Source organism: Vipera berus (genome assembly GCF_964194415.1).
Source record: "Vipera berus genome assembly, chromosome: 8".
In the NCBI taxonomy this organism is placed as follows: domain Eukaryota; kingdom Metazoa; phylum Chordata; class Lepidosauria; order Squamata; family Viperidae; genus Vipera; species Vipera berus.
Genome location: NC_138211.1, coordinates 17,184,375 through 17,211,952, shown reverse-complemented (window position 1 = coordinate 17,211,952; position 27,578 = coordinate 17,184,375). Strand labels below are relative to the sequence as shown.

General features: G+C 41.8%; 1 protein-coding gene and 1 long non-coding RNA gene across 5 annotated transcripts in view; one reads left to right on the top strand and one right to left on the bottom strand.

The window, feature by feature from the left end:
* Positions 1 to 14,380, bottom strand: part of TNFRSF10A (TNF receptor superfamily member 10a) — a 46,025-nt gene extending 31,645 nt beyond the window's left edge. For all 4 annotated transcript variants that reach the window (XM_081333917.1, XM_081333914.1, XM_081333916.1 and 1 more), the window contains exon 1: positions 14,047 to 14,380. In XM_081333917.1, the coding sequence (XP_081190043.1) occupies positions 14,047 to 14,094 (48 nt within the window). In that variant the 5' untranslated portion in view covers positions 14,095 to 14,380. The remainder of the gene's footprint in view (positions 1 to 14,046) is intronic.
* Positions 14,381 to 20,099: 5,719 nt separating this feature from the next.
* LOC308671603 lies at positions 20,100 to 22,097 on the top strand. Its single transcript, XR_014027247.1, has 2 exons — positions 20,100 to 20,410; positions 21,333 to 22,097. It is a non-coding gene; the product is annotated as an uncharacterized lncRNA (long non-coding RNA).
* The last annotated feature ends 5,481 nt before the right edge of the window (positions 22,098 to 27,578 follow it).

Below are 27,578 nucleotides of genomic sequence, written 5' to 3'. Positions count from 1 at the left end.
TTAAGAACTGAAAAGTAGCTCATTTTTGCACAACCTTGCTGGTGCAATACTGTTTTCCCCCTTTGGCTCCTTGTAGAAAAAAGGATGACATCACCTTCTCTTTATCATTGCCTTTCAGGACCATTTCGTTGTTATGCAGAAGTCAGTACCTCTTCCCCACCCCCACCCCCTTGCACAGAAAGGCAAAAAAAGATAAAAGCCCAGCCAACATTTGCCTCAAAGATAAACACATTAAAGTTGTTGCTAACTATTCGGGAGAAAACTTGACTTTTGTGTGGCTGAAATGGCTTCAGGGTGAATCATAACGGCTAAATAAGCCTGCTTTCCTGTACTTTTATGAACACTGCATGGGGATTCCACTCGCCAGGGAAGCTACAGTATCATTCAGCATGCTACGTGAACCCAACTAATGGTGGCTTAGTCAACAAACCTGATTTTATGAAATTTGGTATAGGAAGTCCTCGACTTATGACAACTGAGCCCCAAATTTCTGCTGTTAAGTGAGTTTTGCCCCATTTTTATGACCTTTGTTGCCACAGTTGTTAAGTGAATCACTGCAGCTGGTTAAGTTAGTAATCCGGTTATTAAGTGAATCTGGCTTCCTCATTGACTTTGCTTGTCAAAACGTCATAAAAGATTTTGAACACATGACCTCGGGACATAGCAATGGTCATAAGTATGAATTCAGCATCTGAATTTTGATCACATGATCAGCGGGATGCTACAAAGGGTGTAAGTGTGAAAAAATGGTCACAGGAAAAGATTTGGGTGAGAAATGTAAAATTTACACAAGCTCAAAATTTAAGAGAGAACTTTTATAAAATGTTTTATAGGTGGCATTTAGATCCTAAAAAATTAGCAAGTATGTATTTGAACTGCCAGCCTAAATGTTGGAGGTGTGGTGGTGAAGATGCAACGTATTTTCATATATGGTGGACCTGTAAAAAGGTTAAAGCATTTTGGATTAAAATTTGGTGGAATATGCAGAAGATATTTAAGAAAAGGATAAAGTTTTGTCCGCAATTGTTTTTACTGGGCATTACTACTGACACTACTGTTGTGGACACTAAGCTGATGTTGAATTTAATCACGGCAGCAAGACTTTTAGTAGGGCAATATTGGAAGAAGGAAGAACTGCCGACTATAGAAGAATGGACTTTAAAAGTTTCCAACCTGGCGGAAATGGCAAAGATTTTAGCGTATTTGAAAGACCATTCGCAACAGAGATATATTGTGGAGTGGAAAAAATGGATTGATTACATTCAGAATAAATATGGGACTAAAAAGTTTCACTTAGCATTTGAATAAGTATTGATGTGATATTTATATTGCTTGTAGTTATTTTATAAGAGTTAAAGTGCAATAGATTTAATAGTTATTGTTGTTTGCATATGGTAGATTATGATTGTTTTTACTGTTATACCTTGTATTTAGCTCTGGGAAGTCGGGGAGGGGGGAGGGGGAAGGGAGGGGTTTTGTTTTGTTTTGTTAAAAATAAAATGTACTGTAAAACCTTTCAATAAAAAAAATGGTCACAAGCCACTTTTTTCAGTGCCGTTGTAACTTTGAATGGTCACTAAATGAACCTCTGCAACCTGTACGTCATGTGAATTAATTCCAGGAATCTCATTAGATCTTAAAGAGCAATTCAACTCCTTAAAACCTTAGGATTTCTAGATCAGAGCCCACTTTACCGATTGTACAAAACCACACTGTTAAGTATTTTTAAAAGGTAGACTATGCGGTGGACCATTACAACATGGTAGAACAATGCTTATTTGTTAAATAAACATTGCTTATTTATATAACGGAATGGAACAATTTACGCCTTTACAATTTGTTACAAAATCATTTAATTATTTTTTTTTAAAAAAAGTTGAGCATTTAAGGAACTGGAATCATCTGGAATAAGACAAATGTCCCAAAAGGCAACAGGACTTTTTCGGGTTTTTTTTTTCTTTTCTTTTTTCTTTTGAAAAACTTTCGCTTCTCATCCAAGAAGCTCCTTCAAGTTCAGAACAGAAGAAGCCTCTTGGATGAGAAGGGAAACATTTCCAAAGGGGGGGAAAAACAGAAAGTTCAGTTGCCTTTTGGAAAAAAGCACCTTGGGGACAACCATGGCCTGGATGATTGAGAATCTCCATGGACATTTGGCAATACTGATATGTTGGACGTTACCAGCTATGGCAGTGGTGGAGAACCTCTATGGCACGGGTGCCAGAGGCGGCACTCAGAGCCCTCTCTGTGGACACACGAGTCGTCGCCCCAGCCCCGCCTCCTCCCACGGCCCCCTCCTCACCAGCAGCCCCCCCTGGAGGAGAGTCGCCCCTGGGGTACGGCCCACGCGAAGCAGCGCAGCCAAGGACATGGTAGCCGAGCAGCGGGGACAAGACTCCGCCCTTGCACCCTGTCGCACGCAGATGATGTGGCGGAGGGCATGGCCACCACGGCGCTGCTGGGCTGCCTGGGTGATCTGTGGCGTGCTGTGGAGGTAGTGGGTGGCCCAGCGGGCAGGACGTAGCAGGGACAGGGGTGGGGCGGTTTAGGGGAACTTGGTCGAGCTACGGTAATACTGAAGTTAGCCATGCTGTCTAGGAATTCTGGGAGTTGTAATACCTACACAAGGAAAAACACCATCTTGAGAGACACTTACTCTAAGGCAGGGGATCTTCTTCAGTTAATGCCAACACAGTTCAGGTAGGGTGTGGGATAAGGAGATAAGGATAAGAAAACGGTCATTTAATGAAAGCGGCCAAAAAAAAAATATCAAGACAAATAAAAACACCGAGAACACTTAAGGAGAGCTGTTGAAGGATGTCACCATGGCCTTTTCTTTAAATAGGCTGCTAAGAAATCAAACAGCTGCAGAGGGTAGCACAGGAAGAACAACAACAGGAAAGGGAAAATACTCTTGTCTCAGTGAAAGTGAGAAAACAAACCTATCCATATCCCAATCTTGCCCCAACACATTTCACAACCCGGGTAGGTGTGTACATCACACGCAGATACACAAACGCAAGAAGACAGGCACTACTAACCCTTTGACAAATAAAAACAAATTGAACCGTTCTGGAAATGATTGTCAAGCAAGCAGGAAGCGTTTCATTGTGAACAGGTCAGAAGTTAAAAAACAAAACAAAAGCAAGTCTCATAGGTTCGCCTGGTGCGCCAGTTGCGACCCTATCTGGACCGAGATGCCCTACGCACAGTCACTCATGCGCTCGTGACCTCCCGTTTAGACTACTGCAATGCTCTCTACATGGGGCTGCCCTTGAGGACCACTCGGAGGCTTCAGCTGGTGCAGAATGCGGCCGCACGAGTTGTGATGGGGGCTTCCCGATACTCCCATGTAACACCTCTACTCCGCGAGCTGCATTGGCTCCCGGTTGCTCTCCGGGTGAGATTCAAGGTGCTGGTGATGACCTATAAAGCCCTAAATGGCATGGGTCCGTGATATTTGAGGGAACACCTGCTGCCGGCATCAAGCTCCCTTCGTCCAGTGTGCTCCCACAGGGAGGGTCTTCTCAGGGTGCCACCGGTAAGAGATTGCCGGCGGACGACACCCAGGGATAGGGCCTTCTCAGTGGGGGCGCCTGCCCTTTGGAACCAGCTGCCAGTGGAGCTGAGGACTGCCCCCGACCTCCGTTCGTTCCGCCGGGACCTGAAGACCTGGCTCTTCGAGCTCTCTGGCCCAGGCTGAGAATTAATCTTAATTTTAACTGGGGTTTTATTTATGCAGGGACGAATATAATTTTTTTTAAAATTTGTTTTTAACTTTTGTATCTTGGTTTTTTAATCACCCTGTAAACCGCCCTGAGTGCTTCGGGAAAGGGCGGTATATAAATGTAATAAAATAAAATAAATAAATAAATAAAATATACTGGAAGATTAGGAAGCTTTGCAAAGGATCAGCTCCGTAATAAGGAATCCCCACATTTATGCAGGACAGGCTGTTACTTTTTAACTCAGTCTTTGGGAATGGTCTCTACTGTGCAAATACATTGTTGTACAGGTAGTCCTCAACTTACAACTGTTCATTTAGTGACCGTTCAAAATTACAACAGCACCGGGGGAAAAAGTGACTCATGGACATCTTTCATAGTTACAATTTCTGCAGCATAACTGTGGTCTTGTGATCAAAATTCAAACCCTTGGCAACTGACTCATATTTATGACGGTTGTAGCGTCCCGGGGTCACGTGTTCCCCTTTTCTGACCTTCTGACAAGCAAAGTCAATGGGGAAGCCAGATTCACTTAATAACTGTGGCAAGAAATGTCGTAAAATAGGGCATTTGTCTCACCTAACAACAGAAATTTTGGGCTCAATTATGGTCGTAAGTCGAGGACTGCCTGTATGCCTTTCTGGAAGAATGTCTGTGGAGACTCTCAGTCATCCAGGTCATGGTTGTTCCAAAGGTGCTTTTTCAAAAGGCAGCTGGACTTCGGTTTTTTCCATGAAGATGTTTCGCTTCTCATCCACGAAGCTTCAGTTCAGTTCAGTTCCAGGACTGAAGAAGCTTCTTGAATGAAAAATGTCTTCAAGGAAAAAAAACCAAAGTCCAGCTGTCTTTTGAAAAAAGCAACCTCAATAGAGTCAAGAACATTTTTCCTTGAAAAGGTTTCGCTTCTCATCCAAGAAGCTTCTTCAGTTCAGGACTTCTTGGATGAGAAGCGAAACATCTTCAAGGAAAAACATAGTCCAGCTGTCTTTTGGAAAAGCACCTTTGCAACTTTCTGGAAGATCTTTGGAAAATTTTGCTCTGCCTGTTGAATGACAGGCCTTCAGGTGCAGGTAGACCTCAACTTACGACCACAAATGAGCTCAACATTTTTGACGGTAAGCGAGATATTTGTTAAGTGAGTTTGACCCCATTTTATGGCCTTTCTTGACACAGTTGTTAAGTGAACCAATGCAGTTGGGAAGTTAGTAACACGGTTGTCCGAGCTTCCTCACTGGCTTTGTCGTCAGAGGGTCACCAATGATGACCACATGACCCCTGGACACTGCAAACATCATAAATATGGCCCAGTTGCCAGGCATCTGAATGTGGTAAGTGTGAAATGGTCACAAGTGTAAAAAAATGTTCATAAGTCACTTTTTTCAGTACTGTTGTAAGTTTGAAAGGTCACTAAACGAAGTAAGTTTTGGACTGTCGGTACTTAGAAGACAGCTGAAGTCCTCTCATCACTTCTCCAGGCTAAACAAAGCCCTCACCTCCACATGTTTTTCTTTCCAAGTTGCTTATCTCCTTGACTGTTCTCCTCTGACACATTCCGATTTATTAATGACCTTCCTACAATGGCTAGAGCTGGACACAACATACTAGGTAGGGATGATCTGACCAGAGAAAAATGATGATTTCTGTTGAGCTTGGCGCTATCCTTTTCTTGATGCTGTCTAGAAATGCATTTTTTTTCCTGCAGTTGCGTCGCATTGTTGGCTTATATTCAGTTAGCAATCCACAAAGGCAGTGTTTTTCAACCACTGTTCCGCGGCACACTAGTGTGCCGCGAGATGTTGCCTGGTGTGCCGTGGGAAAAATTGAAAAGTAATTATAAAATACTTTCTTTGTGTTTATTTGATTCCTATTCAAGAGAATTACTTTATATATAGTCAATATAGGCACAGAGTTAAATTTTTTAACATTTTCTAATGGTGGAGTGCCTCGTGATTTTTTTCATGAAACAAGTGTGCCTTTGCCCAAAAAAGGTTGAAAAACACTGCACAAAGGCACCCAGATCCCTTTGCCTTATACAGTAGCTTATATCTAGCATGCTCCCCCAGTTTTACTGTACTGTGGAAATTCACCTTGCTGGTTTCTTCCCATTGTTTCAACTTCTCAAATTTCTCCTCTATCTTGATCCTGTTCTCTCAGGCGCTTACTATATCACATCTTTGTGTTGACTGCCTACTTTTTAACCCTTTAGCCAAGTCATTTACAAATACGGAATGTTCAACAATACATGCTCAGAAACTAGGCCTTATAATCTTGGCAACTTTAAGGTGTGTGGGGTTTAACTCCCACTGCTGGTGAGTTTACAGATCTATGGACTAAATTCGGAAGCTGAAAAATATCTCCTGGAGCAAAACAGTGAAATAATAATAATAATAATAATAATTTTATTTGTATACCGCCCTTTCCCGAAGGGCGGTGAACAGGGCAAACATGTAAAAATACAAAAATATAAAAGTTAAAAAAGAATTAAACATATGCCAAAGCTAAAAACATTAAATACATATATTAAAATAACAATAAAAACCCAAACCCGTCCCCCATCAGGCCAAGCCGGCTTGTTCAAATAAATGCGTCTTCAGATCGCGTCGGAAGGAGCGAAGGTCGGGCGCCATCCGGAGCTCAACCGGCAACTGATTCCATAAATCCGGGGCGCCCACAGAGAAGGGCCTCCCCCTGGGGGCCACCAAACGACATTCTCTGATCGGTGGCACCCTGAGGAGGCCCTCTCTGTGGGAGCGCACAGGGCGGAGGAGGTGCTCCCTAAGGTACTCTGGACCCATGCCATGTAGGGTCTTGAACACCATTACCAATACCTTGAATCTCACCCGGAAGACAACTGGTAGCTAAATGGCTGTTTAGTCACTAGGAGCCAAATATAATTGCTCATTGATGAAGTATCTGTAAACTTGTAAATTGCATGAGTATAACCTTCCCTTATTCCCTGCTTATCTTATTATTAGTGAGATCTTACATCAATTAAACCACCCATGCATCTAATGAAATAAACCACAGTTCACAAAAACTTGCACCTTTTAACAAATTGTGTTAATCTGAAAAGGCATTACCAAACACTTGTGAATTTTAAATTCAAGGGAGACTTTGTGTTTGCCAGATACGTGCAGGAAAAAAAAAAGAAAGAATGCATTTTCTTACAATCTTTACTGACCACCCCCAATCCTTGGTGACTCAGATAATCAAATAAATGAAAGCACTAATTATCTAGCAAGGTCATGACCCTAACCATTCCAAGCCCTTTGCTGTTGTGCATGTGATGTAATCATAGTGGCTTCCTGGACAGCACCTTACTATGCAAAAACAACCACGTCAAATCACGCTAGTCTACCTTGTTAAATTTTAACAGAAAGTTTGGCTGCAGAAAATCAAGGCTGGCTCTTTTAGTTGATCCCCTTAAAAGGAATCAATTGGCAGTATTATTTGAGACTGCCTTGGGCCATTCCCATTTGAACCTGTCAGGAGTCTACCCTGTCACTTTGAGCCAGCACAAGACTGATAGAAATTGCGCTGTTAGATTTGCACCCACTTTCTGCCCCCAATTGTACTGTAGATAAAACCAATATAAACAATTTTTCTATTTCATTTGTATGTTACAAAGTTTGTAAGGTAGTGAAGTTCAGTTTCCCAAGTCCAAAACTGTCTACAGCCTCCTAAACAAATGTATGAGTGAATTCACACAGCACACACAATTTAAGCAACTATATTTGAGTCTGAGCATGCTTTGTAAATCCAGATGTGGGATCAGAATATGATTTAAGTGAACACAGAGACACCATCCTTGGTAAGGCCACACTTGGAATAATACTGCATCCAGTTTTGGTCACCACGATGTAAAAAAGTTGTTGAGACTCTAGAAAGAGTGCAGAGAAGAGCAACAAAGATGATTAGGGGACTGGAGAGTAAAACATATAAGAAACGGCTGCTGGAATTGGATATGTCTAGTTTAAGGAAGAGAAGGGTGAGGGGTGACATGATAGCAGTGTTCCAATATATCAGGGGCTGCCACAAAGAGGAGGGAGTCAAGCTATTCTCCAAAGCGCCCGAAGGCAGGACAAGAAGCAACGGATGGAAACAAATCAAGGAGAGAAAAAATCTAGAACTAAGGAGAAACTTCCTGACAGAATAATTAACCAGTGGAACAACCTGCCTCCAGAAGCTGTTAATGCTCCAACACTGGAAGTTTTTAAGAAGAGACTGGACAGCCATTTGTCCGAAATCACCTCCAAGATCCCTTCCAAACATCATCATCATCATCATCATCATCATCATCATTATTATTATTATTATTATTATCCTTAAATATGTCAGTTTAAGCCAAGTAGCTTTACCTGCATGTTCAACACTAGATAACTGGATTAATTCTAGAAAGCACAGGTGAGTCATTCATAGTTAGGGTTTCCTGCCTGGGCAGGGGGTTGGACTAGATGACCTCCAAGGTGTCTTCCAACTTTTTATTGTTGTTGTTATACAAGAGTACAGTATATATTTCTAGGTTTTTCCTGGGTATTTCAGTTATTTCATTGCCAGGATTTATTTAATTGTGCTTTGTTATATGAACCTAGTGAGTCAAAACCAAATAAAGGATAAAATCTAAGTTCTAAATTATTCAGAAATTATTCCTACAAAAAGCTGGCATGTAAGTAACAATCTGCAATCCACTACCAATAATTTGATTCAGTGCCAGTTTAATCACTGCTTAGCTTAATGAATGCTTTGCTTTCTTGTATTCAAATATTTTAGTAGTTTATCAAAATATAAAATGCAGAAGTAGAAAGAGAAATGAAAATAAGGGGAAAATAAGGGAGGAAAAAGGGAAGAAAAAATGTAGACGAAAGGGGAAAAGAAAAAAAAGGCATTGACTTGACTCCTTTTGATGCAGTAGAATGAAGTAATAACACAAAACTTCAATTTTATATTTTTATATAATATATACTAACCATTTTTGGGACTTCCGGTGGCTGCGCGGCGCCGGAGACAGCCTTCCCGGGCTGCCCGCGGCTCAGCTGAGTGATTTTCGCCCGAAACAGCGCCGATCAGCTGTTCGGGCGAATTTGAAGCCCCCTCCTCGGGAGAAGAGGAGGGGGTGAGGCCCCAGGTAGGGGTCGAGTTCTCCGGGGCCGCCTGAGCTTGCAGCTTGGGCGGCTGAAGGATCGAACTCCCCCGTAGCCTGGGTCGCTCCCAGCTGGCCAGCGCCTCTGCTCCTGATTTCATGGAGCAGAGCCAGGCGTCTGCGACCACCCCTGCCTGAAGGAAGGACTATGGATTAAAAGGAGCAGGCAGAGCGGTACAAGAGGAAAAGGTGAAGAGGATTATTTTATTTTACTCTCGAGCTTGATGGACTTTTTTAAACTTTAAGTGAAAGTGCGTCACAATTGAAAGTTAAAGATGGCGGCTAAACCTCCCCCTAAAACTCTTCGGAGTGGTGGATCTTCTCCGGTGCAACAATCATCATTACAGGCGTTGCACCCTCCTGATGTATTGACACTGAAGGATTTACGAGATGCTTTGGATAAACATGCCCAGGTACTTTTGGAATCAATTAATCAATCAATTGGTGATAAATTTGCACAGATGGAGGAGAAATTGAAGACGTTGGAGGAGAGAATGGAGGAGAGGATGGAACAGAAGTTCAGGGTGATGAAGGTAGACATTTTGTCTTCAGTGTATAAAGTGGCTGAATGTGTGGAAGATTTGGATGAAAAAGTGGAAGATTTGACTCAAAAGAATGCCATATTAGAAGCAAAAGTACTGGAGAATGAAGATTTAAGAGATAAAATGGATAGAGAATTGAGTCTTGCTCAATATTTCCAGATGCAGTTTGCCATTAGAATCAGAGGTTTAAAGGAGAATATTAAGGAAGATCTAAAGCAGCTGGTTTCTGAGGCTCTTGAAGTGGTATTGAATCAGCCAGCATCCGAAATAAAAGGAGGCATGGATAAAGTGTTTCGTGTGAATTCATGGATTGCTAGACAGAGAAAGTTGCCTAGAGATGTGGTGGTTTATTTTGCAAAAAGGGAAATTAGAGATGAAGTTATACAAGCTGCCTATGATACTAAAGTCGTGATTGCTGATCAAGAAGTTCTGGTTCTAAAAGAAATTCCTCCAAAGATTTTAAGGAGAAGGAAGGATTTTACATTTCTTGTGCAAGAGCTCAAGCAACGAGATATAAGGTTCAGATGGGAGATCCCAGCTGGGTTGATGGTGATGCATGAAGGTAAAAGGTACCGTCTGGTTACTGTGATGCAAGCGCGTGATTTTTACAATAATGTTTTAAAAGCAACCCCATTAACACTTCTGGAAGCTGCAAAGGGATCTGGAGAAGGAGAACATCAAGAGGCTGAAGATGGACAGATAGAGGAGAATGGTGCTGGAGGAGATCAAGTTATAACACCTTTGGATGATCCTAGAGAACAGAGGGTGACGCGTGCTGCTTTAAAACGATCAAAAAAGATAAAAGAACAAGAACAGCAGAAGTCTATGGAACTTTCACAACGTACTTACAGCCAAGTAGTGGGAGGTGGGAAAAGATTTGGGTGAGGAATGTAAAATTTAAACAAGTTTGAAATCTAAGAGAGAATTTTTAGAAAATGTTTTATAGATGGTATTTAGATTTTAAAAAGCTAAGTATGTATCTGAATCATTAGCCTAAATGTTGGAGGTGCGGTGATGAAGACGTAATATATTTTCATATACTGTATGGTGGACTTGTAAAAAGGTTAAGGCTTTTTGGATAAAAGTTTGGTGGAACATACTAAGTTGATGTTGAATTTAATTACGGCAGCAAGACTTTTGATAGGTTAGTACTGGAAAGAGGAACTGCCGACCATAGAAGAGCGGGCTTTAGAGGTTTCCGACTTGGTTGAAATGGCGAAGATTTCGGCCTATTTGCAAGATTACTTGCAGGAACGCTATATTATGGAAGGGAGAGAATGGTTTGAGTTTATCCAGAATAAGTATAGGGTTAAGAAGTTTTATATTTGAATAAGGCTTTTTTCTTTGTTTCTTTTTCTATATTAGTTTTTTTTATATATATTTAATATTACTAAGGTTTGTTTTATCCTATATAAGCTAGAGAGTGATAGATTTTAGAGTTTATGGTTGTTAGTATATGGTTGTTTATGATTGTTTTTTTTTATACATACCTTGTATTTAGCTCTGGGAAGTCGGGGGGGGGAGGGGGGGAGGGGGGGAGGGAGAAGGGTGGGGGAGGGGGGATTTTCTAAGGGAAAAATTGTATGTTAAAACTTTTCAATAAAATATATATATATATATATATATATACTAACCATTTTTATAACAACAAACCTATTTAATCAACAAAACCAAACTAAATGCATTGCTGGCGACTGAAGCAAAGCAACTACTTCTAAGATTTCCATTTGCTGTCAACTAGAAAGATGGCTCAGTGGGTTAGGACGCTGAGCTTGTCGATCAGAAGGTCGGCAGTTTGGCGGGTCGAACCCCAAGTGCCGTGTAACAGAGTGAGCACCTGTTACTCGTCCCAGCTTCTGCCAACCTAGCAGTTCAAAAGCACGTAAAAATGCAAGTAGAAAAATAGGGACCACTACGGTGGGAAGGTAACAGCGTTCTGTGTGCCTTTGGCGTCTAGTCATGCCAGCCACATGACCACGGAGAGGTCTTCGGACAAGCGCTGGCTCTTCGGCTTTGAAACGGAGATGAGCACCGGCCCCTAGAGTTGAAAACGACTAGCACACATGTGCGGGGGAACCTTTACCTTTACCTAGAAAGATATTACTTATTGATAAAAATTTGTTTGCCTCTCATCTCACCATGAGACAACTCTTAATGTTAAGCAGATCCACATTTCTTTTCAATGAAGTTTCAATCTAAAAGTGATCCACTGATTTTGTCCTTTAAAAATGATCAGTTTATAAGTTTGGACAGCTCCTGATCGATACTGAAATTTTCCCTAGCAACCCAGATTACCAGAAATAATTGATAAATGTTGTAATGATCTGGAAAACAACCATGTCCAAGTGCAAACCGATAACTTTTGAAGGTTCAAAAGTTTTAAAAAGTCTGATTTTAGTAGCACCTTTTAAGATTAACAGGTGTTAACATAAGGCATAAACTTTTCTAAGCTGTCGCTCACTGCATCAGACAGGTGAAAGGGGCCTTGAATTGATTTAGGATTTAAATACCTAGCGATAAGGCAAGGAAAAGGAAAAGGAAATGCAGTTGAAAGTTCCATGGAGAAAATGATGAGTAGCAGTTTATGCTTTTATATCAATTCACTCAAAAGCACCGATTCTAATGGGGCTTCCTTGGAAACAAGACCGAAATCTAATTATTTTTGGTGCAGTTCAGAGGTGGAGGCCTGTTCATGGGTATGTGTCCACAGGATTGCAGCTTGAAGTTAAAAGCTGGCAAGCAAGTAAAGAAGAAAATAGTGTACAGTACTGTTAACGTTCAGCTATCAGCTAAAAATGCACTCGGAGAAAATGCAGTGTGTTGCCGGATGATTGCATCATAAAGGAGAGGAAGGAGAGGTCCCAGCAGCCAGGTCTAGGATTCAGAAAGGCTTCAAGGGAGGATCCAGAATAGGGGCTTTCCATCTTGCAGTTTCCAAAATTCCCAGGTAGCAAATATCCTGCCAGTACAATGTGAGGGGTTGTTCACATGGACTCTAACTTAGCCCAACAATGCTAATCAGTTCACAGGGGTCTCTCCAGACAGACCAGGGAGGGAGGAAAGAGGCGGGGGGGGGGAAACAAATTTTCTTCTGGATTTGAGTGTCCAGAAAAGAAAAGAAAAACCAAAGCCGTACATCTCTCTCCTTTCACTTGGTGAATGTCTGCAAACAATGAAAGTGCCTGCCGGGCATTTTTATGCAGGATCCAAATTGCAGACTCTTCAGACCTGCTTAATAACAACAGTTAACACCACCACACCAACATGTTCCTGGGAGCCTCTTGCAGCAGGCCCAGATGCAACTCAAGGATGTCACCCCCCTTTTCTCGAAAAATCCCTTCTTCTGCCTCTTCAAACACCTCCCCCCTCCCCAATTCGGCCTCTCCTTTGGCTAAATCTCATCAACCCAGTGTGACTTCTTTCTCCAAAAACATCCTAGGAATAGGTCTATGGAGATTCTCAATCATCCAGGTCATGGTTGTCCGAAAGGTGCTTTCCCCCCCCAAAAAAACAGTAACAACAACTGGACTTTCTTCTTTTTCCGTTGTTTTTTTTGGAAAACTTTTCGCTTCTGCTCCAAGAAGTTTCTTCACGTCTGAAGGTCATTTCAAAGAAAAAAAAAACCCAAGCCCGGTTGCTTTTTAAAAAATAAAAATTAAGGACATCCTGGGAGTGCGAAAAGCCTCTAGGAATGTCGCTCTTGCTTTTCTATAGTGAGTCACTTGAGAATACCGTTCACTAAGGACAGGTTGGGAAACGAATTCGGGAAAAGTTCCGTCCCTTTGCTTTATAGTCCAGCCGAGGTTGTACATCTCCTTGGGCCATTTCAAACCCACACGTGCGAACAACACACACACACCCCAGTTTTGCTTCGCAAGCCTCCCACCAACTGGCCTAACTTGCGGGGTCACAGTCCCCGTAACTCGCGCCATCCCGAACCAACACGCGACGAGAACAGCTCGGTTACTGTACAATAAGAGTACACGGAAACTTCCATCGCGTCAGGTTGCGACTTCACCTGTATGCGCCGGCAAAGCCGCCGCGCTCCTGGAGGGAAGATACTTGCCCGGACATGTTCCGCGGCGAAAGCGACGGGGGTCTTCCTTGCAGGGCGATCCGCCCCGACCACCATCTCTCCTTTCACACAAACGTCAAGGTCGGAGACGTTCCCGGGCAAGTTTTAGGAGCGCCCCTCCCCCACCCTCCCGTTTTCCTAAGGGCGGGGCCCGCCGCCTCGCCTCCTTCTCCCGGCATCGCCAAACTTCGCTTTGCGGGGCGAGGGGCTCGTCCTGGGAAGGGGAAGGGAAGGGAAGGGGAAAGGGGAAGGGAAAGGGAAAGGAAAGGAAAAGGAAGGGAAAGGGAAAGGGAAGGGAAGGGAAAGGAAAGGAAAAGGAAGGGAAAGGAAAGGGAAGGGAAGGGAAAGGAAGTGGATCTGGATCTGGAACGCGCGCTTCCAACTCGCCTGCAGCCCCGCCGCACCAAGGGGCCGGGGAGAGCCGCGGAGTGCAGACCAGGAAAGAAACTTTGCCGCGAGTGGGGTGGGGGGGGGGTGGGGGACGAAATAACCACAGGTCGGCAAGCCCGAAGCCCCGCGCGATTTCGGGAGCCGAGGAACGGCGCCCGGAGGAAGGCCGGCACTCACCAGCAGGTAAGCCACGCCGCAAAGCGTCAAAAGGCATTTGGCTCGCATGCTGATGCCCAGGGAGCCGGGAGCTGCGGCGGCGGCGGCGGCCCGGGGAGAGGTCGGCGGTCGGTGTTGTCCGTGCTCCCGGGTGGAGAAATGCCTCTCGGAAGGCGGGAAAAGCCGGCCGAGCGCCCAAGGAGCGCGCGGTCCGAGGCTGCCGGTCCGGGCGACGCGGTTAGAAGCGAGAGCGGAGAAAGTGCGCTCGGGACTGGGCTAGGGCAAGTTTCGGCCGGAGTCGCGCAGCTGCAAGGAAGACGGGACGAATAACTTTTTTTTTTAAGTTAGCGGCGTTGCTTTTAAAACCGGAGGAGGAGGAGGAGGAGGAGTTAAAGCACGTGGCTCCTCCTCCTCCTCCTCTCCTCCTCCTGGCAGTTAAGTAGCCCAGGTTGCGCGGCCGACTTCCACCCCCCCCCCCACCTACCACCCCCTTTGTCATCCTTGCTTCTGCCGGAGGAAATTTTTTTTTTCCAACCTCTTTCGGGGACTTTCCACATCTGCTGCCTCCTGGAAGGATAATGCGGTTATCTCGAGGCCATCACCTCCGGGAGTGAATGGGTGCAACAAACCAGGTTAGCGCCTGGCTGTTGAGTTTGAGGCTCTCCAAGCCTGCTAACTCAGGTAGAGGGGCTTAAAAGTCGGCCGCTCCCCCCCCCCGCCGTCCCTACTTTCTTCCCCGCCTCGCCACATGCTATCTTTTGGTTAGCCTGGATCGTGGTTTTACTGAGATAAGCCCGTCTTGTATAATATTGGATCCCAAACGTTAAGAGGGGTGAGCGAACCACGTTTTCTAGATTTCTCTCTAATGGACCTTCAGTCAATCCGCGTTAGCAAAATAAGTTGCCGGGGAAGAGAGAGAGAAATGTTCTGGGTAGGATAGGAAGAAACTGTTTGCTTCAGTGTATAGGAGGGAATTTAGAGCACATTAGGGTCTCTTTGAGCTCGTTTTCTTGCAGACGTTTCACTATCCAAACTAACAACAACAACTTTACTGTCACTTTGAATGTACACCAATTGGCATACATCAAAATGAAATTTCGTTGCATATACAGCTCGCAAAGGGCCACCACCTCCAGCTCAACTACGTAACATCATCATAATCATAACAGTAAAGTTGGAAGGGACCTTGGAGGTCATCTAGTCCAACCCCCTGCTCAGGCAGGAAACCCTATACCATTTCAGACAAATGGCTGCCCAGTCTCTTCTTAAAAACTTCCAGTCTTGGAGCATTCAGAGCTTCTGGAGGCAGGTTGTTCCACTGGCTAGTTGTTCTAACTGTCAGGAAGTTTCTCCTTAGTTCTAGGTTGCTTCTCTCCTTGATTAGTTTCCATCCGTTGCTTCTTGTCCTGCCTTTGGGCGCTTTGGAGAATAGCTTGACTCCCTCTTCTTTGTGGCAGCCCCTGAGATATTGGAACACTGCTATCATGTCACCCCTAGTCCTTCTCTTCATTAAACTACACATACCCAATTCCAGCACCCGTTCCTTATATGTTTTAGCCTCCAGTCCCCTAATCATCTTTGTTGCTTTTCTCTGTACTCTTTCCAGAGTCTCAACATCTTTTTTACATCGTGGTGACCAAAACTGGATGCATCATTATACATCATCAGTATAGAGCAGAGGTAGGCAACCTTGGCTCTTTTATAACTCAGGAATTCTGGGGGTTGAGCTTCATTCAATTAAATCCCCATCTACATTCCACCGAGGCAAAGTTTGTGTCTTGCCAACTTTTTCTTTCTCACTCAATCTTTAAATGAAATCAAACCTGAACAAAAGTTCCGTATTTTCTTTTTTTAAAAAATTGCAAATTTCTGACATTTGGGCTACTGTTCATACCACAGTATCTTGGTTGACATGTGCAGTGCCAAAGCTGGAACAGAATGTGTAGTGGTTACCGCAACATGTCAATAAAGCAATCCATTTTTATTCAGCCGCAGACCATCAAACCAAACAAAAATCACAGTTAAGATAGAGAAATGCATCACAATTCTGTACTATTTAAGAAAAGTTGGAAGAGATGCTCTGATTTACTCTACAAGCTATAGAGCAGTACTTGGCTGTGGTGAACAAAATAAAAATACTCTGGTCAGATGGTAACAATTTAAGAGAGAGTCAAAGTGACAAGAATGTTTAGTGAAGAATGAAGATAATGCCCACTGAGCACCTGCATAGAGGGAACAAAACAAATATGTTTCCTTGTTTCTTCACCACATTGTTATCTGTAGGTATCTCCCTTCAGTTACAGCTGTTGGAAGGGCATTAAATCTAGCCAAGATAAATCTAGCCAACTCCTATCAACCTTGCCCACATAGCAATTTTAGCACAGCATGCTGACCCTTGATTTACATAAGCATTGTTTACCGATTTAACTATAGATAGGGTTCACATAATACCAATCTATGAAACAATTGATTGGGTTTGCCCAACAATCTAGCCATATTTTAGCATCACATATTGCATGAACCCAGGCTGTGGTTTATTAACTTAGTGCAACCCAGTTTGTTAAGACACTCTAATCACCAATTAATCGCACAGGCTGACTTCATATCAGCATGTTAATGTGCAGTGGGCAAGTTTGCGATTGTGTTGTAGAAATGCAGTCAATATTTCTTCTACTGTATGACTGTCAAGAGAGGGACGTGATGGCTCAGTGGATTAGGACACTGAGCTTGTCGATCTGAAGGTCGGCAGTTTGGCGGGTCGAATCCCGAGTGCTGCGTAACAGAGTGAGCGCCTGTTACTCGTCCCAGCTTCTGCCAACCTAGCAGTTCGAAAGCATGTAAAAATGCAAGTAGAAAAATAGGGACCACTACGGTGGGAAAGTAACAGCGTTCTGTGCGCCTTTGGCGTCTAGTCATGCCGGCCACATGACCACAGAGACGTCCTCGGACAAGCGCTGGCTCTTCGGCTTTGAAACGGAGATGAGCACCGGCCCCTAGAGTCGGAAACGACTAGCACGCATGTGCGGGGGAACCTTTACCTTTACCTTTTTATTACTGTCAAAATCAAGCAGTTCTGATCACACAAAATTTTATCCAGATCTTCTTCAATTCTAGGCTCACCTCTGATTTTTTTTTAAAAAAAATGTAGTTCTTCAGGTGCAAACTCTATGACCCGTATGCAATGGTTTTGACATACAACATAGCAATAGGACCTAGACTTATATACCGCTTCACATTGCTTTACAGCCCTCTCTAAGCAATTTACAGAGTCAGCATATTGCCCCTAATTTTACAAACCTCGGAAGGATGGAAGGCCAAGTCATGGGCTGAGTGCCTATGTCCATATAACTCACTGCACCAGCAAACCATGTTCTTTGTTGTTGTCTGTTTGTGACCCCATGGACTGCAGCATGCCAGGCCCCCCTGTCCTCCACAATCTCCCTTACTTTGTCCAAACTCATGTCTGTTGCTTCAGTGACACTATCTAACTATCTCCTCCTTTGCTGCCCCCTTCTCCTTTTGCCTTCAATCTTTCCCAACATCAGGGCCTTCTCCAAGGAGTCCTCTGTTCTCATTTGGTGGCCAAAGTATTTGAGCTTCAGCTTCAGGATCTGTCTTTCCAAAGGACAGTCACGATTGATTTCTAGCCTAACTTATTATATCATATCAAAATATGTATTGTATTGTATGGAATTGTATTGTATGGAATTGTATTGTATTATTACATTACATTACATTATACCAGGTCACAATGGGTCAGCGTGTTTTTGTGCTGGAACTGGAATGCTGGCCGCAATGTAGTCCCTGCTCCTTTTGTGTGTGAGTCACAAAATGTGTAAAAATAGAGCTTCAGTTGCATGGATCCAGCATCCTGTTGACTCCTCTGATCATTTCCCTCCCAGATACTCATGCTTCTACCAAGCAGCCTTCCATTGATCTCAAAAGCGCTTCTGATTTTGAATGATTTCACTTTCATTCATTCTGCCCAGTGATTCGGTTTCATCTTATTTTAGCTCAGTGTTTCTCAGCCTTGGCAACTTGAAGATGGGAGGACTTCAATAAAGCAGTAAACAAATGCCTTTCACTTAAAGAGTCTTAAGCCCTTTAAGACTCTTTAAGGACCCAGATTGTTGGGGGCAATTAAGCTGACTTTGTAATAATGCCGCTTGGGGGGTGTGTGTGAAAGCCCTAATAAGCAGGCATATACATAGAATGAAGGCTACTGCTAAGTTTGTAAGCCGCCCTGAGTCTTCGGAGAAGGGCGGGATATAAATGGAATTAAAATAAAAAAAATAAATAAATAAACTCCCAGGATTCCCCAGCCAGCATGCTGACTAGTGAACTCTGGGAGTTAAAGTTCATCCTTCAGCTCCCAGAATTCCACAGCCAACATACGTCCACCCATCTTCAAGCTACCAAGATTAAGCAACACTGCATTAGCTTTTGCTTTGAAAAGTTCTCTTCACTCGGTATCTCATTTATTAAAACCAAAAGCAGAAGCAGAAAAACTCAAATCAGAAAACTACCAGATGAAGCTCTCCTGATTTTCCTGTTACTTTAGTCAATGTTTTTATGAATTACAGCCCCAAAGTATTATATCCACTTCACTGCTTGATACGTAGATAAGCTTAGCCATGAAGAACTGGGAGGCAACTGAACGACGACAAACTAAGTTTGAAGTTGAACTGAGATACTTCATCCCAACATCAACAGGATTTTATTCCAGGATGCTCTTCTTGTCTCTTTTTCTAGGCATTTCTCTGTTTTGTGCAAATCTATTCTTGGGGGAAAACCTGCTGAGTTGAGACTCATTTCCAACTAGCCACGAACAGGTTCTCGGTCTACATGAGTTAATATTAAATATTTTTGCCTGTCCTTTAGGCCTTTCTTTGAAAGGACCAGCATATTTCATTTTCCTCCCTCATGGAAAAACTCATCCTCATATTTTATTTATTTTATTTTTATTTTTATTATATTTATATCCCGCCCTTCTCCGAAGACTCAGGGCGGCTTACAAGCTTAGCAGTAGCCTTCATTCTATGTATATGCCTGCTTATTAGGGCTTTCACCCCTCCCCCCCAAGCGGCATTATTACAAAGTCAGCTTAATTGCCCCCAACAATCTGGGTCCTTAAAGAGTCTTAAAGGGCTTAAGACTCTTTAAGTGAACGGCATTTGTTTACTGCTTTATTGAAGTCCTCCCATCTTCAAGTTGCCAAGGCTGAGAAACACTGAGCTAAAATATAAAATATTGGCCTGTGCACAGGATCTTGCATTTCCTTAAGATAATTCATCCCACAATATTGTTACACCCTGTAGTCCCAAAGAGGTTAGAAGTAAGTGTCATAAAATAAAGCAGTAAACAAATGCCGTTCACTTAAAAGAGTCTTAAGCCCTTTAAGACTCTTTAAGGACCCAGATTGTTGGGGGCAATTAAGCTGACTTTGTAATAATGCCGCTTGGGGGTGTGTGAAAGCCCTAATAAGCAGGCATATACATAGAATGAAGGCTACTGCTAAGCTTGTAAGTCGCCCTGAGTCTTCGGAGAAGGGCGGGATATAAATGGAATTAAAATTAAAATAAAATATTTTTTTTTAAAAGACTGGCTAAAAAAACAAACAGCTGATCTACCACCCTTTAAATACTTCACGGGCAAAGAGTCACATTGAATGGATTTGGATTTGCGCACGCTGCTCAGAATGCTGTAGAGGTAGTTCTTGTCTTACAACAGTTCATTTATTGACCTTTCAAAGTTATGACGGCACTGAAAAAAGTGACATGACCATCTTTCATACTGATGACCTTTGCCACATTCCCGTGGTCACTTGATCAAAATTCAGACACTGGCTCATATTTATGACGCTTGCAGTGTCCTGCGGTTGTGTGATCCCCTTTTGTGACCCTCTGACAAGCAAAGTCAATGGGGAAGCCGGATTCACTTAACAACCATGTTAATAATTTAACAGCCGCAGCGATTCACTTAACAAATATGGCAAGAAATGTCGTAAAATGAGGCAAAGCTGTCTCACTTAGCAACAAAAATTTTGGGCTCCTAGGTGTGGTGCTAAGTTGAGGCACTCTCTGTATTTTGAGCAAAACCGTCAGGTAGGTTTGATTAATCTTTTTTCCCCCTTTATTTTGTCTCTCTCTCTCTGTGTGTGTGTGTGTGTGTGTGTGTGTGTGTGTGTGTGTGTGTAAGAACTGGTGATCTGAACTGCATACCAAAGAGGAAATGGAAGAATGCCCTTGAAAAGCTATGAGCAATCAGCTCTAAGAGCAGCACTGACTAACTGTGCATAGAGATGGGGTTGCGGTTTCTTCCTGTTTGTGAGTTGTCTAAACCCAGAACGTAGGGGGTTCCAATCCTTTCTTCGGTCATCATAAAAGTAAGTGTCTATATTGCCAATATCCTTATCCTGGTTGGCTGGGAATCCCTGATGAAAATTAAGACCTAATTTATGGTTGTCATTAAGTTCTAGTCCTAGCTTGGGCAGGAAAGCCAGCTGGGTGATTTTGAGCCAATCGCCAGGAGACTGTAAGTTCTAGTCCTGCCTTAGAAATGAAAGCCAGTTGGGTGACTTTGGGCCAGTCCTTCTCTCTCAGCCCAACCTACCTCACAGGGTTGTTGTTGTGGGGAAAAGAGAAGGAGGAAAAAGTATTAGGTATGTCTGCCACCTTGAGTTATTTAGAACAATAATAAAAGGGCATTATGAATAAATAAAAAATGGATTTGCTGCCCCTTTCTCTTTACAATGTCACCAAGCAGCTGGAAAACATGTCACTGACACTGAGAACAATTAATCAGTGGATTAATCAAACATGCCCCCAGACGTTGTGGGTCCTCCATCACTGGAGGTTTTCAAGAAGAGTCTGGGCAGCCATTTATAAGGAATGGCTTCAGCATGGGTTGGACTAGAAGGCCTCCAAAATCCCTGTCACATCTGTTATTCTGTAATTCTGGAACTGGTTTTCCACAGCCAAGAAGGTGGTCAAATAGAGGTCAAGCAAAGCCATTTTTGAGGAAGTCAGGCAGTGGTCCTGATCCTCCCCCACTTTGTGGAGGGGTCCATAATATGATTCATTATTAAAAACAATCTGATGGGCGCTTGCTCTCTTTATAAAGCCGTGAAACTAATCATCAGAGAAAAAAAAGCATCCAAGTCCACCATTCCAAGATTTGATTTTCTCATCCTGGTCCAGTTTACTGGATTCAATGGGCAAAAAGAAAAATAAATCAAGGAGGCAGTAAGAAATTGGAAGGAGGGGGAGAGAGACTGAAATTAACTTTCTGCTTCTAATTCTCTCCAGTTCATGCATGGCCCTGTTGCAAAGGCCTTCCAACCTCCCATGAGCCAGTATGCCTCCACCTAGCACAGAAATCAAGATTTCTTTACCCATTTAGCTGCTCTACAAAACCTCCCATCAACCAACCTTTGGATATAATATAATGCTTGAACAATGGGAGAATATGTGGATGAAAGGCTTAAAATTTAAACTAAATTATAATTTAAAAGAAAACTTAGAAGATGATGTATCGTTGATATTTAACACCAGATAAGTTGTCAAGAATGTATAAAGGTATTTCAAATGAATGTTGGAAATGTAAATATAAAGAATGGAACTTTTATCATTTATGGTGGACATGTGATGAAGCAAAGAAATATTGGAGTAGGATTCACATCTTAATACAGAAGATTCTCAGAAGTGAATATAAAGATAAAAATTTACTTTGTAATGGAAAAAGACTTGGGGGGAAAAATGGAACTTTGATGTTATATATGTTGACGGCAGCAAGATTACTTTATGCACAAAAATGGAAGGACACTTTGATTCCCACAATGGATGAATGCCTGCAAAAGTTGATGCAGTTAGCAGAGATGGCTATAGATTGACTGCTTTGATTAAAGAAAAAAGCAAAATTACTTTTGTTTCTGCTTGGAAACTGCTTCTGGACTTTGTGCTTGAGGTGGAAAAAAAATGAAACTTTGATTTTGGGTTTTACTGATTAGATAGGTCTGTTGTTATGAAAATGGCTACTTTATATTACTATGTAAAAATAAAAAGTTGAGGTTTGATGTTATTATCTTATTCTACTGCACCGAAGGGAGTCTGAAGTCAACACCTTTCTTTTTTCCCTTTTCCCCACACCTTTTCCTTCCCTTCTCCCTCCCTTATTTTCCCACTATTTTCTTTTGTATTTTTTATTATAAACTAATATAAACTATGTAGCTTCTAAAAAAAAGAAGCTCCATCATCTAACCAAATTTAGAGAGGGAGAAAATATAATGAAAGGAGTACCCAAGGGTAATCTGGAGAGAAATGTCCTACAAAACGTATAAAATCCTTGGCCTTGAGAAACTAACCAAATACATTTGGCAGAGAAGGAGGTAAAGATATGGGGAACCACACCCAAAACCAGCTGCTTAGCTCCAGAACTACACAAATAGAAGTTCCTTGCCTAATCACCGTGGAATCTGCGAAATGTCCAAATACAGAATTTACCCATCATGAAGGAAAGGTTGGCGAAGTTAAGAGAACATGCTGACTAAAGTGACTTGATTAGAGAAAGGTGGTTACTGGCATTCACCGGTGACTTTTTGAGTAAAAAGGAAAATGATTTTGTGACTTGAGAATTAGAATAATTTTTTAGAAATTTCTTTATAAAAAACAGGAAAAGGAATAAAGGAAAAAGCAGATTAAAAAAAGAAAAGATGAAGATTATGGATGTAAAAAAGATTATGTACATAAGAAATAGATTCAAAGAAAAAATACAGGATACAGAAAAAACAAGTGATAAAAAGGAGTTAAAACAACGGAAGAGAATAGTGTATGTATGTATGTGTGTGTACAAAACAATGGAAAATGTACACACGCATACACATTTTGTGTTCTTTTTTTCTCTCGGGTTTTTGTGTGTGTGTGTATATGTAGACAAATAGACGTTTTCTGTTCTTTTTTAATCTCCCTTTTTCTTTATCTCTTTTGTTTTTCTTCTTTATCACATTTACTATATTTTTACTTTAAACTAATGTCTTATCATGTACATAATCTTTTTATAAGAACTAAATCTTTTAATTAAAAACTAGAAAAGGACTATCCTAATGTCAGAAGGATAGCTGGGGATAAATTTCTCATAGAACTTAAAAAAACAACAACCCTGGCCTTGAGAAACAAAACATATAAACCTAGCAGACCAGGAGATCGATACGAGCAGCCCCACCTGAGATCAGTTGCTCAACTCCAGAGACTACAGAAATAGAAGTTCCTTTTCTGTGAATGTGGAGCTCTGAAAATTAGAATAGAATAGAACAGAACAGAACAGAACAGAATAGAATAGAATAGAAGCTGGAAGGGACCCTGGAGGCCTTCTAGTCCAGCCCCCTGCTCAAGCAGGAGAACCTACACTGTGTCACACAGGTGATTGTCTAGTTCCTAAAAACCTCCAGTGATGGAGCGCCCATGATTTCTGGTGGCAAGCTGTTCCACTGGTCAATTCTCCTCACTGTTGCTTCTCTCCTTGATCAGTTTCAACCATTGTTTCTCGTCCTTCCCTCTGGTGCTCTGGTAAATAACATGACCTCCTCTGCCTTGTGGCAGCCCCTCAAATACTGGAACACATGTCTCCCCTATTTCTTCTTTTCTTTAGACTATCCAGACCCAAGTCCCGCACTATAATAATGAACATGCTGTCTGTATTGACTCAGAAATAAATTTTACTGCATCCAATTCTAATGTTTTCAAGGTAAGCATGCTGGGTAGTCTAACTTCAGTTTCCAAAGCTAAGTAGGAAGTGTCAGTCTGACTCATATTTATGTCGGTTGCAGTGTCCCGGGGTCATGTGATCCCCTTTTATGACCTTCTGCCAAGCAAAGTCAATGGGGAAGCCATATTCACTTAACAACTGAGTTACTAACTTAACAAATGCAGTGATTCACTTAATAACTGTGGCGAGAAAGGTTGTAAAATGGGATAAAACTCACAACAACGGTCTCAATTGTGCTTGTGAGTCGAGGACTACCTGTATTATCTTGGCTTTTCTTAAGTATTATTTTTCTGGGGGGTGGGGGTGAGGGAGTGAGAGAGTGATATTGGGATAATGGTCTTCAATATTTTCATTTTTAATCAGTGGACCTTTTTTCCTTTTTAATTATGGCATAGATGCTTTAGTTCTCTGTCCCTGCTTTATGTTAAGCTGGCAACCCTCATTCACCTATTCCAATTGCTGAGATCACCTCTCTAAGCAAAACAAACTATCAGTTTATACTTTAACCCAATGTGTGAACTCAGTACTTGAGCGAGCACAGAATAATTGTAGCATGTTAATACTGTTGAAAAACAAGCATCCCACATCAGGATTGGGGAACCTGTAGCTCTCCAGATGGGATGAACAACAGTCCTAACAGCTTTCTGCAGCATAGCCAGTATTTTTTATTTTATTTTATTTATTTTATTAAATTTATATACCGCCCTTTCCCGAAGGACTCAGAGCGGTTTACAGGGCATTTAAAACAACCAGTACAAAAGTTAAAAACAAATTAAAAAAAGATTAAATCATCCCTAAAATTAAAAAAACCCAGTTAAAATTCTCAGCCTGGGCCAGAGAGCTCAAAGAGCCAGGTCTTCAGGTCCCGGCGAAATGTGCGAAGGTCGGGGGCAGTCCTAAGCTCCACGGGCAGCTGGTTCCAGAGGGCAGGCGCACCCACTGAGAAGGCCCTATCCCTGGGTGTCGTCCGCCGGCAATCTCTTACCGGCGGAACCCTGAGCAGACCCTCCCTGTGGGAGCACACTGGACGAAGGGAGCTTGATGCCGGCAGCAGGTGTTCCCTCAGATATCCCGGACCCAAGCCATTTAGGGCTTTATAGGTCATCACCAGCACCTTGTAGGGATACAAAGGTATCTCATATGCATCATTGTTTAATAAGAATAAAAACTAGCCATTCTTTTATGCAAATGGAATATTCTTTTCTTTCCTCCCCCCCCACCTCCAAAAACCTGTAGGAATTCATGTGGCATTGTCCAATCCGGTATTAGCAAATTAAACTGCAATCTTTGCTTTTTTTCCCCTAAAGCATGGGTTAGAAGTCAGATTTTTCCAAGCCATTACAACCCAGATCTGGCAGCCCTATTTAATGAATATTCTTCAGCAAGAAATATGAAAATCATGTAAAGCTATCCTATGGACTATAGAATTATAGAAATTAATTATTGTTTTTTTAAAATATTAAACCAGACAAGATGGTGTTTACCAAATATTAAGGTGTATGTTAAAAATTAGAAGTCAGATTTTTCCAAGCTATTACAACCCAGATCTGGCAGCCCTATTTAATGAATATTCTTCAGCAAGAAATATGAAAATCATGTAAAGCTATCCTATGGACTACAGAATTATAGAAATTAATTGTGATTGTTTTTTTAAAATATTAAACCAGACAAGATGGTGTTTACCAAATATTAAGGTGTATGTTAAAAATCAATAAAACATTTTTTTTAAAAGAAGTGTTTTTCTTGACTTGGAAATGCTTTACACCTATTGACAAGAAGTGTTAAACGTTTTTTACAAAGGAGATGGAAAAAAACTTTAGACAAACAGCGATGACTCAGCTTATTCAACAAATTGCAGGAGAAATCATAAGACCTCTATTGTTTGAGACATTAGAAAGTATTTCCTGCTAAGTACTGTACATAAGGGCAATAAAACAAAACTTGCAATAAAATCAACTTGGGTAAGATTCTTTGAACATGGTAAAAAATGTTTTATACTGTAGATAACTGTTCTGTCTTTATTCAAAACTAAATACTTTTCTCCTTCCCAAACTGCTAAGCTGCAGAAAGGAACATATTACAGGTAGTCCTTGACATATAACAGTTCATTTTAGGGACCGTTCAAAGTTACAATGTCACTGGAAAATTGACTTATGACCGTGACTAACAACCATGTGACTAACAACTGCAGTGATTCACTTAACAAACGTGGCGAGAAAAGTCATAAAAGGAGACAAAACTATGTAACAAGCTTCTCACCTAACCACATAGATTTTGGACTCAATTGTGGTCCTAGGCTGAGGGCTAACTGTATACTTAAACTCTAAATGGCTTGATTGCTAACTTTGGGGGAATGAGGCTTTGGAGAACATCTTGGATAGGTTCTCACAAAATAGATGTATGGTGCGATGGGAGAGGCAAACTCCCATCCTGTCACAGCAACCAAACAGGACAGGTAAAAGCTTCAACGGATAGTTAGGACTGCAGAAAAAAAACAATCACAACCAGCCTGCCTTCCACTGAGGACCTGTATACTGCACAAGTCAGAAAGAGGGCTGAGAAAATATCTATAGATGCCCCACATCCTGGACACAATCTATTTCAACTTCTCCCCTATAGGGCATGGCATGCCAAAACAACCAGTTTTTCCCCCTTGTACCATCGTTCTGCTGAACACTTAATTCCCGCAGCACTGTCTCGTTTCTCATCTTTGCATCTTTCCTACTCTGTTCTCCTGTTGGTTTCGTATGATTTATCAGTTGCTCTTTGTAACTTATGATTAATGATTGTAACTATGATCATGACCTATGACTTATTACTTTCTGGTTATATGTATACTGCGAGCTTATGCACCGGAGACAAATTCCTCGTGTGTCCAATCACACTTGGCCAATAAAGAATTCTATTCTATTCTATTCTATTCTATTCTATTCTATTCTATTCTATTCTATTCTATTCTATTCTATTCTATTCTATTCTATTCTATTCTATTCTATTCTAGTCTAGTCTAGTCTAGTCTAGTCTAGTCTAGTCTAGTCTAGTCTAGTCTAGTCTAGTCTAAGTCTAAGTCTAAGTCTAAGTAAGTCTAAGTTGTGTTGTGTTGTGTTGTGTTGTGTTGTATTCTAGTCTAGTCTAGTCTAGTCTAGTCTAAGTCTAAGTAAGTCTAAGTTGTGTTGTGTTGTGTTGTATTCTATTCTATTCTAGCCTAGTCTAGTCTAGTCTAGTCTAGTCTAAGTCTAAGTAAGTCTAAGTTGTGTTGTGTTGTGTTGTGTTGTGTTGTATTCTAGTCTAGTCTAGTCTAGTCTAGTCTAGTCTAAGTAAGTCTAAGTTGTGTTGTGTTGTGTTGTATTCTATTCTATTCTAGCCTAGTCTAGTCTAGTCTAGTCTAGTCTAAGTCTAAGTAAGTCTAAGTTGTGTTGTGTTGTGTTGTGTTGTGTTGTGTTGTGTTGTGTTCTATTCTATTCTATTCTATTCTATTCTATTCTATTCTATTCTATTCTATTCTATTCTATCCCACAAATGAAAGTGAATATATGTATCCCTGGATAATACTGAGGATCCTATCTAGGTCAGTCACCGGGACCAGAGGTTTTGTCTTCAAAAGTCTGAATGAGTCCAAAAGCTTGGAAGACAAAACTCTGGTCCCAGTAACCAAGCCAGGTGGGATCTTATTCTATCCCACTTTGTGTCCCCCCCGGCCGTTTTTCATCTCAGTTTTTATGAGCAGATGGCCCACTTCCAAACCAAGCACAACACTGGTTACCTGCCACTTCTATTTTTTGAGAATATAT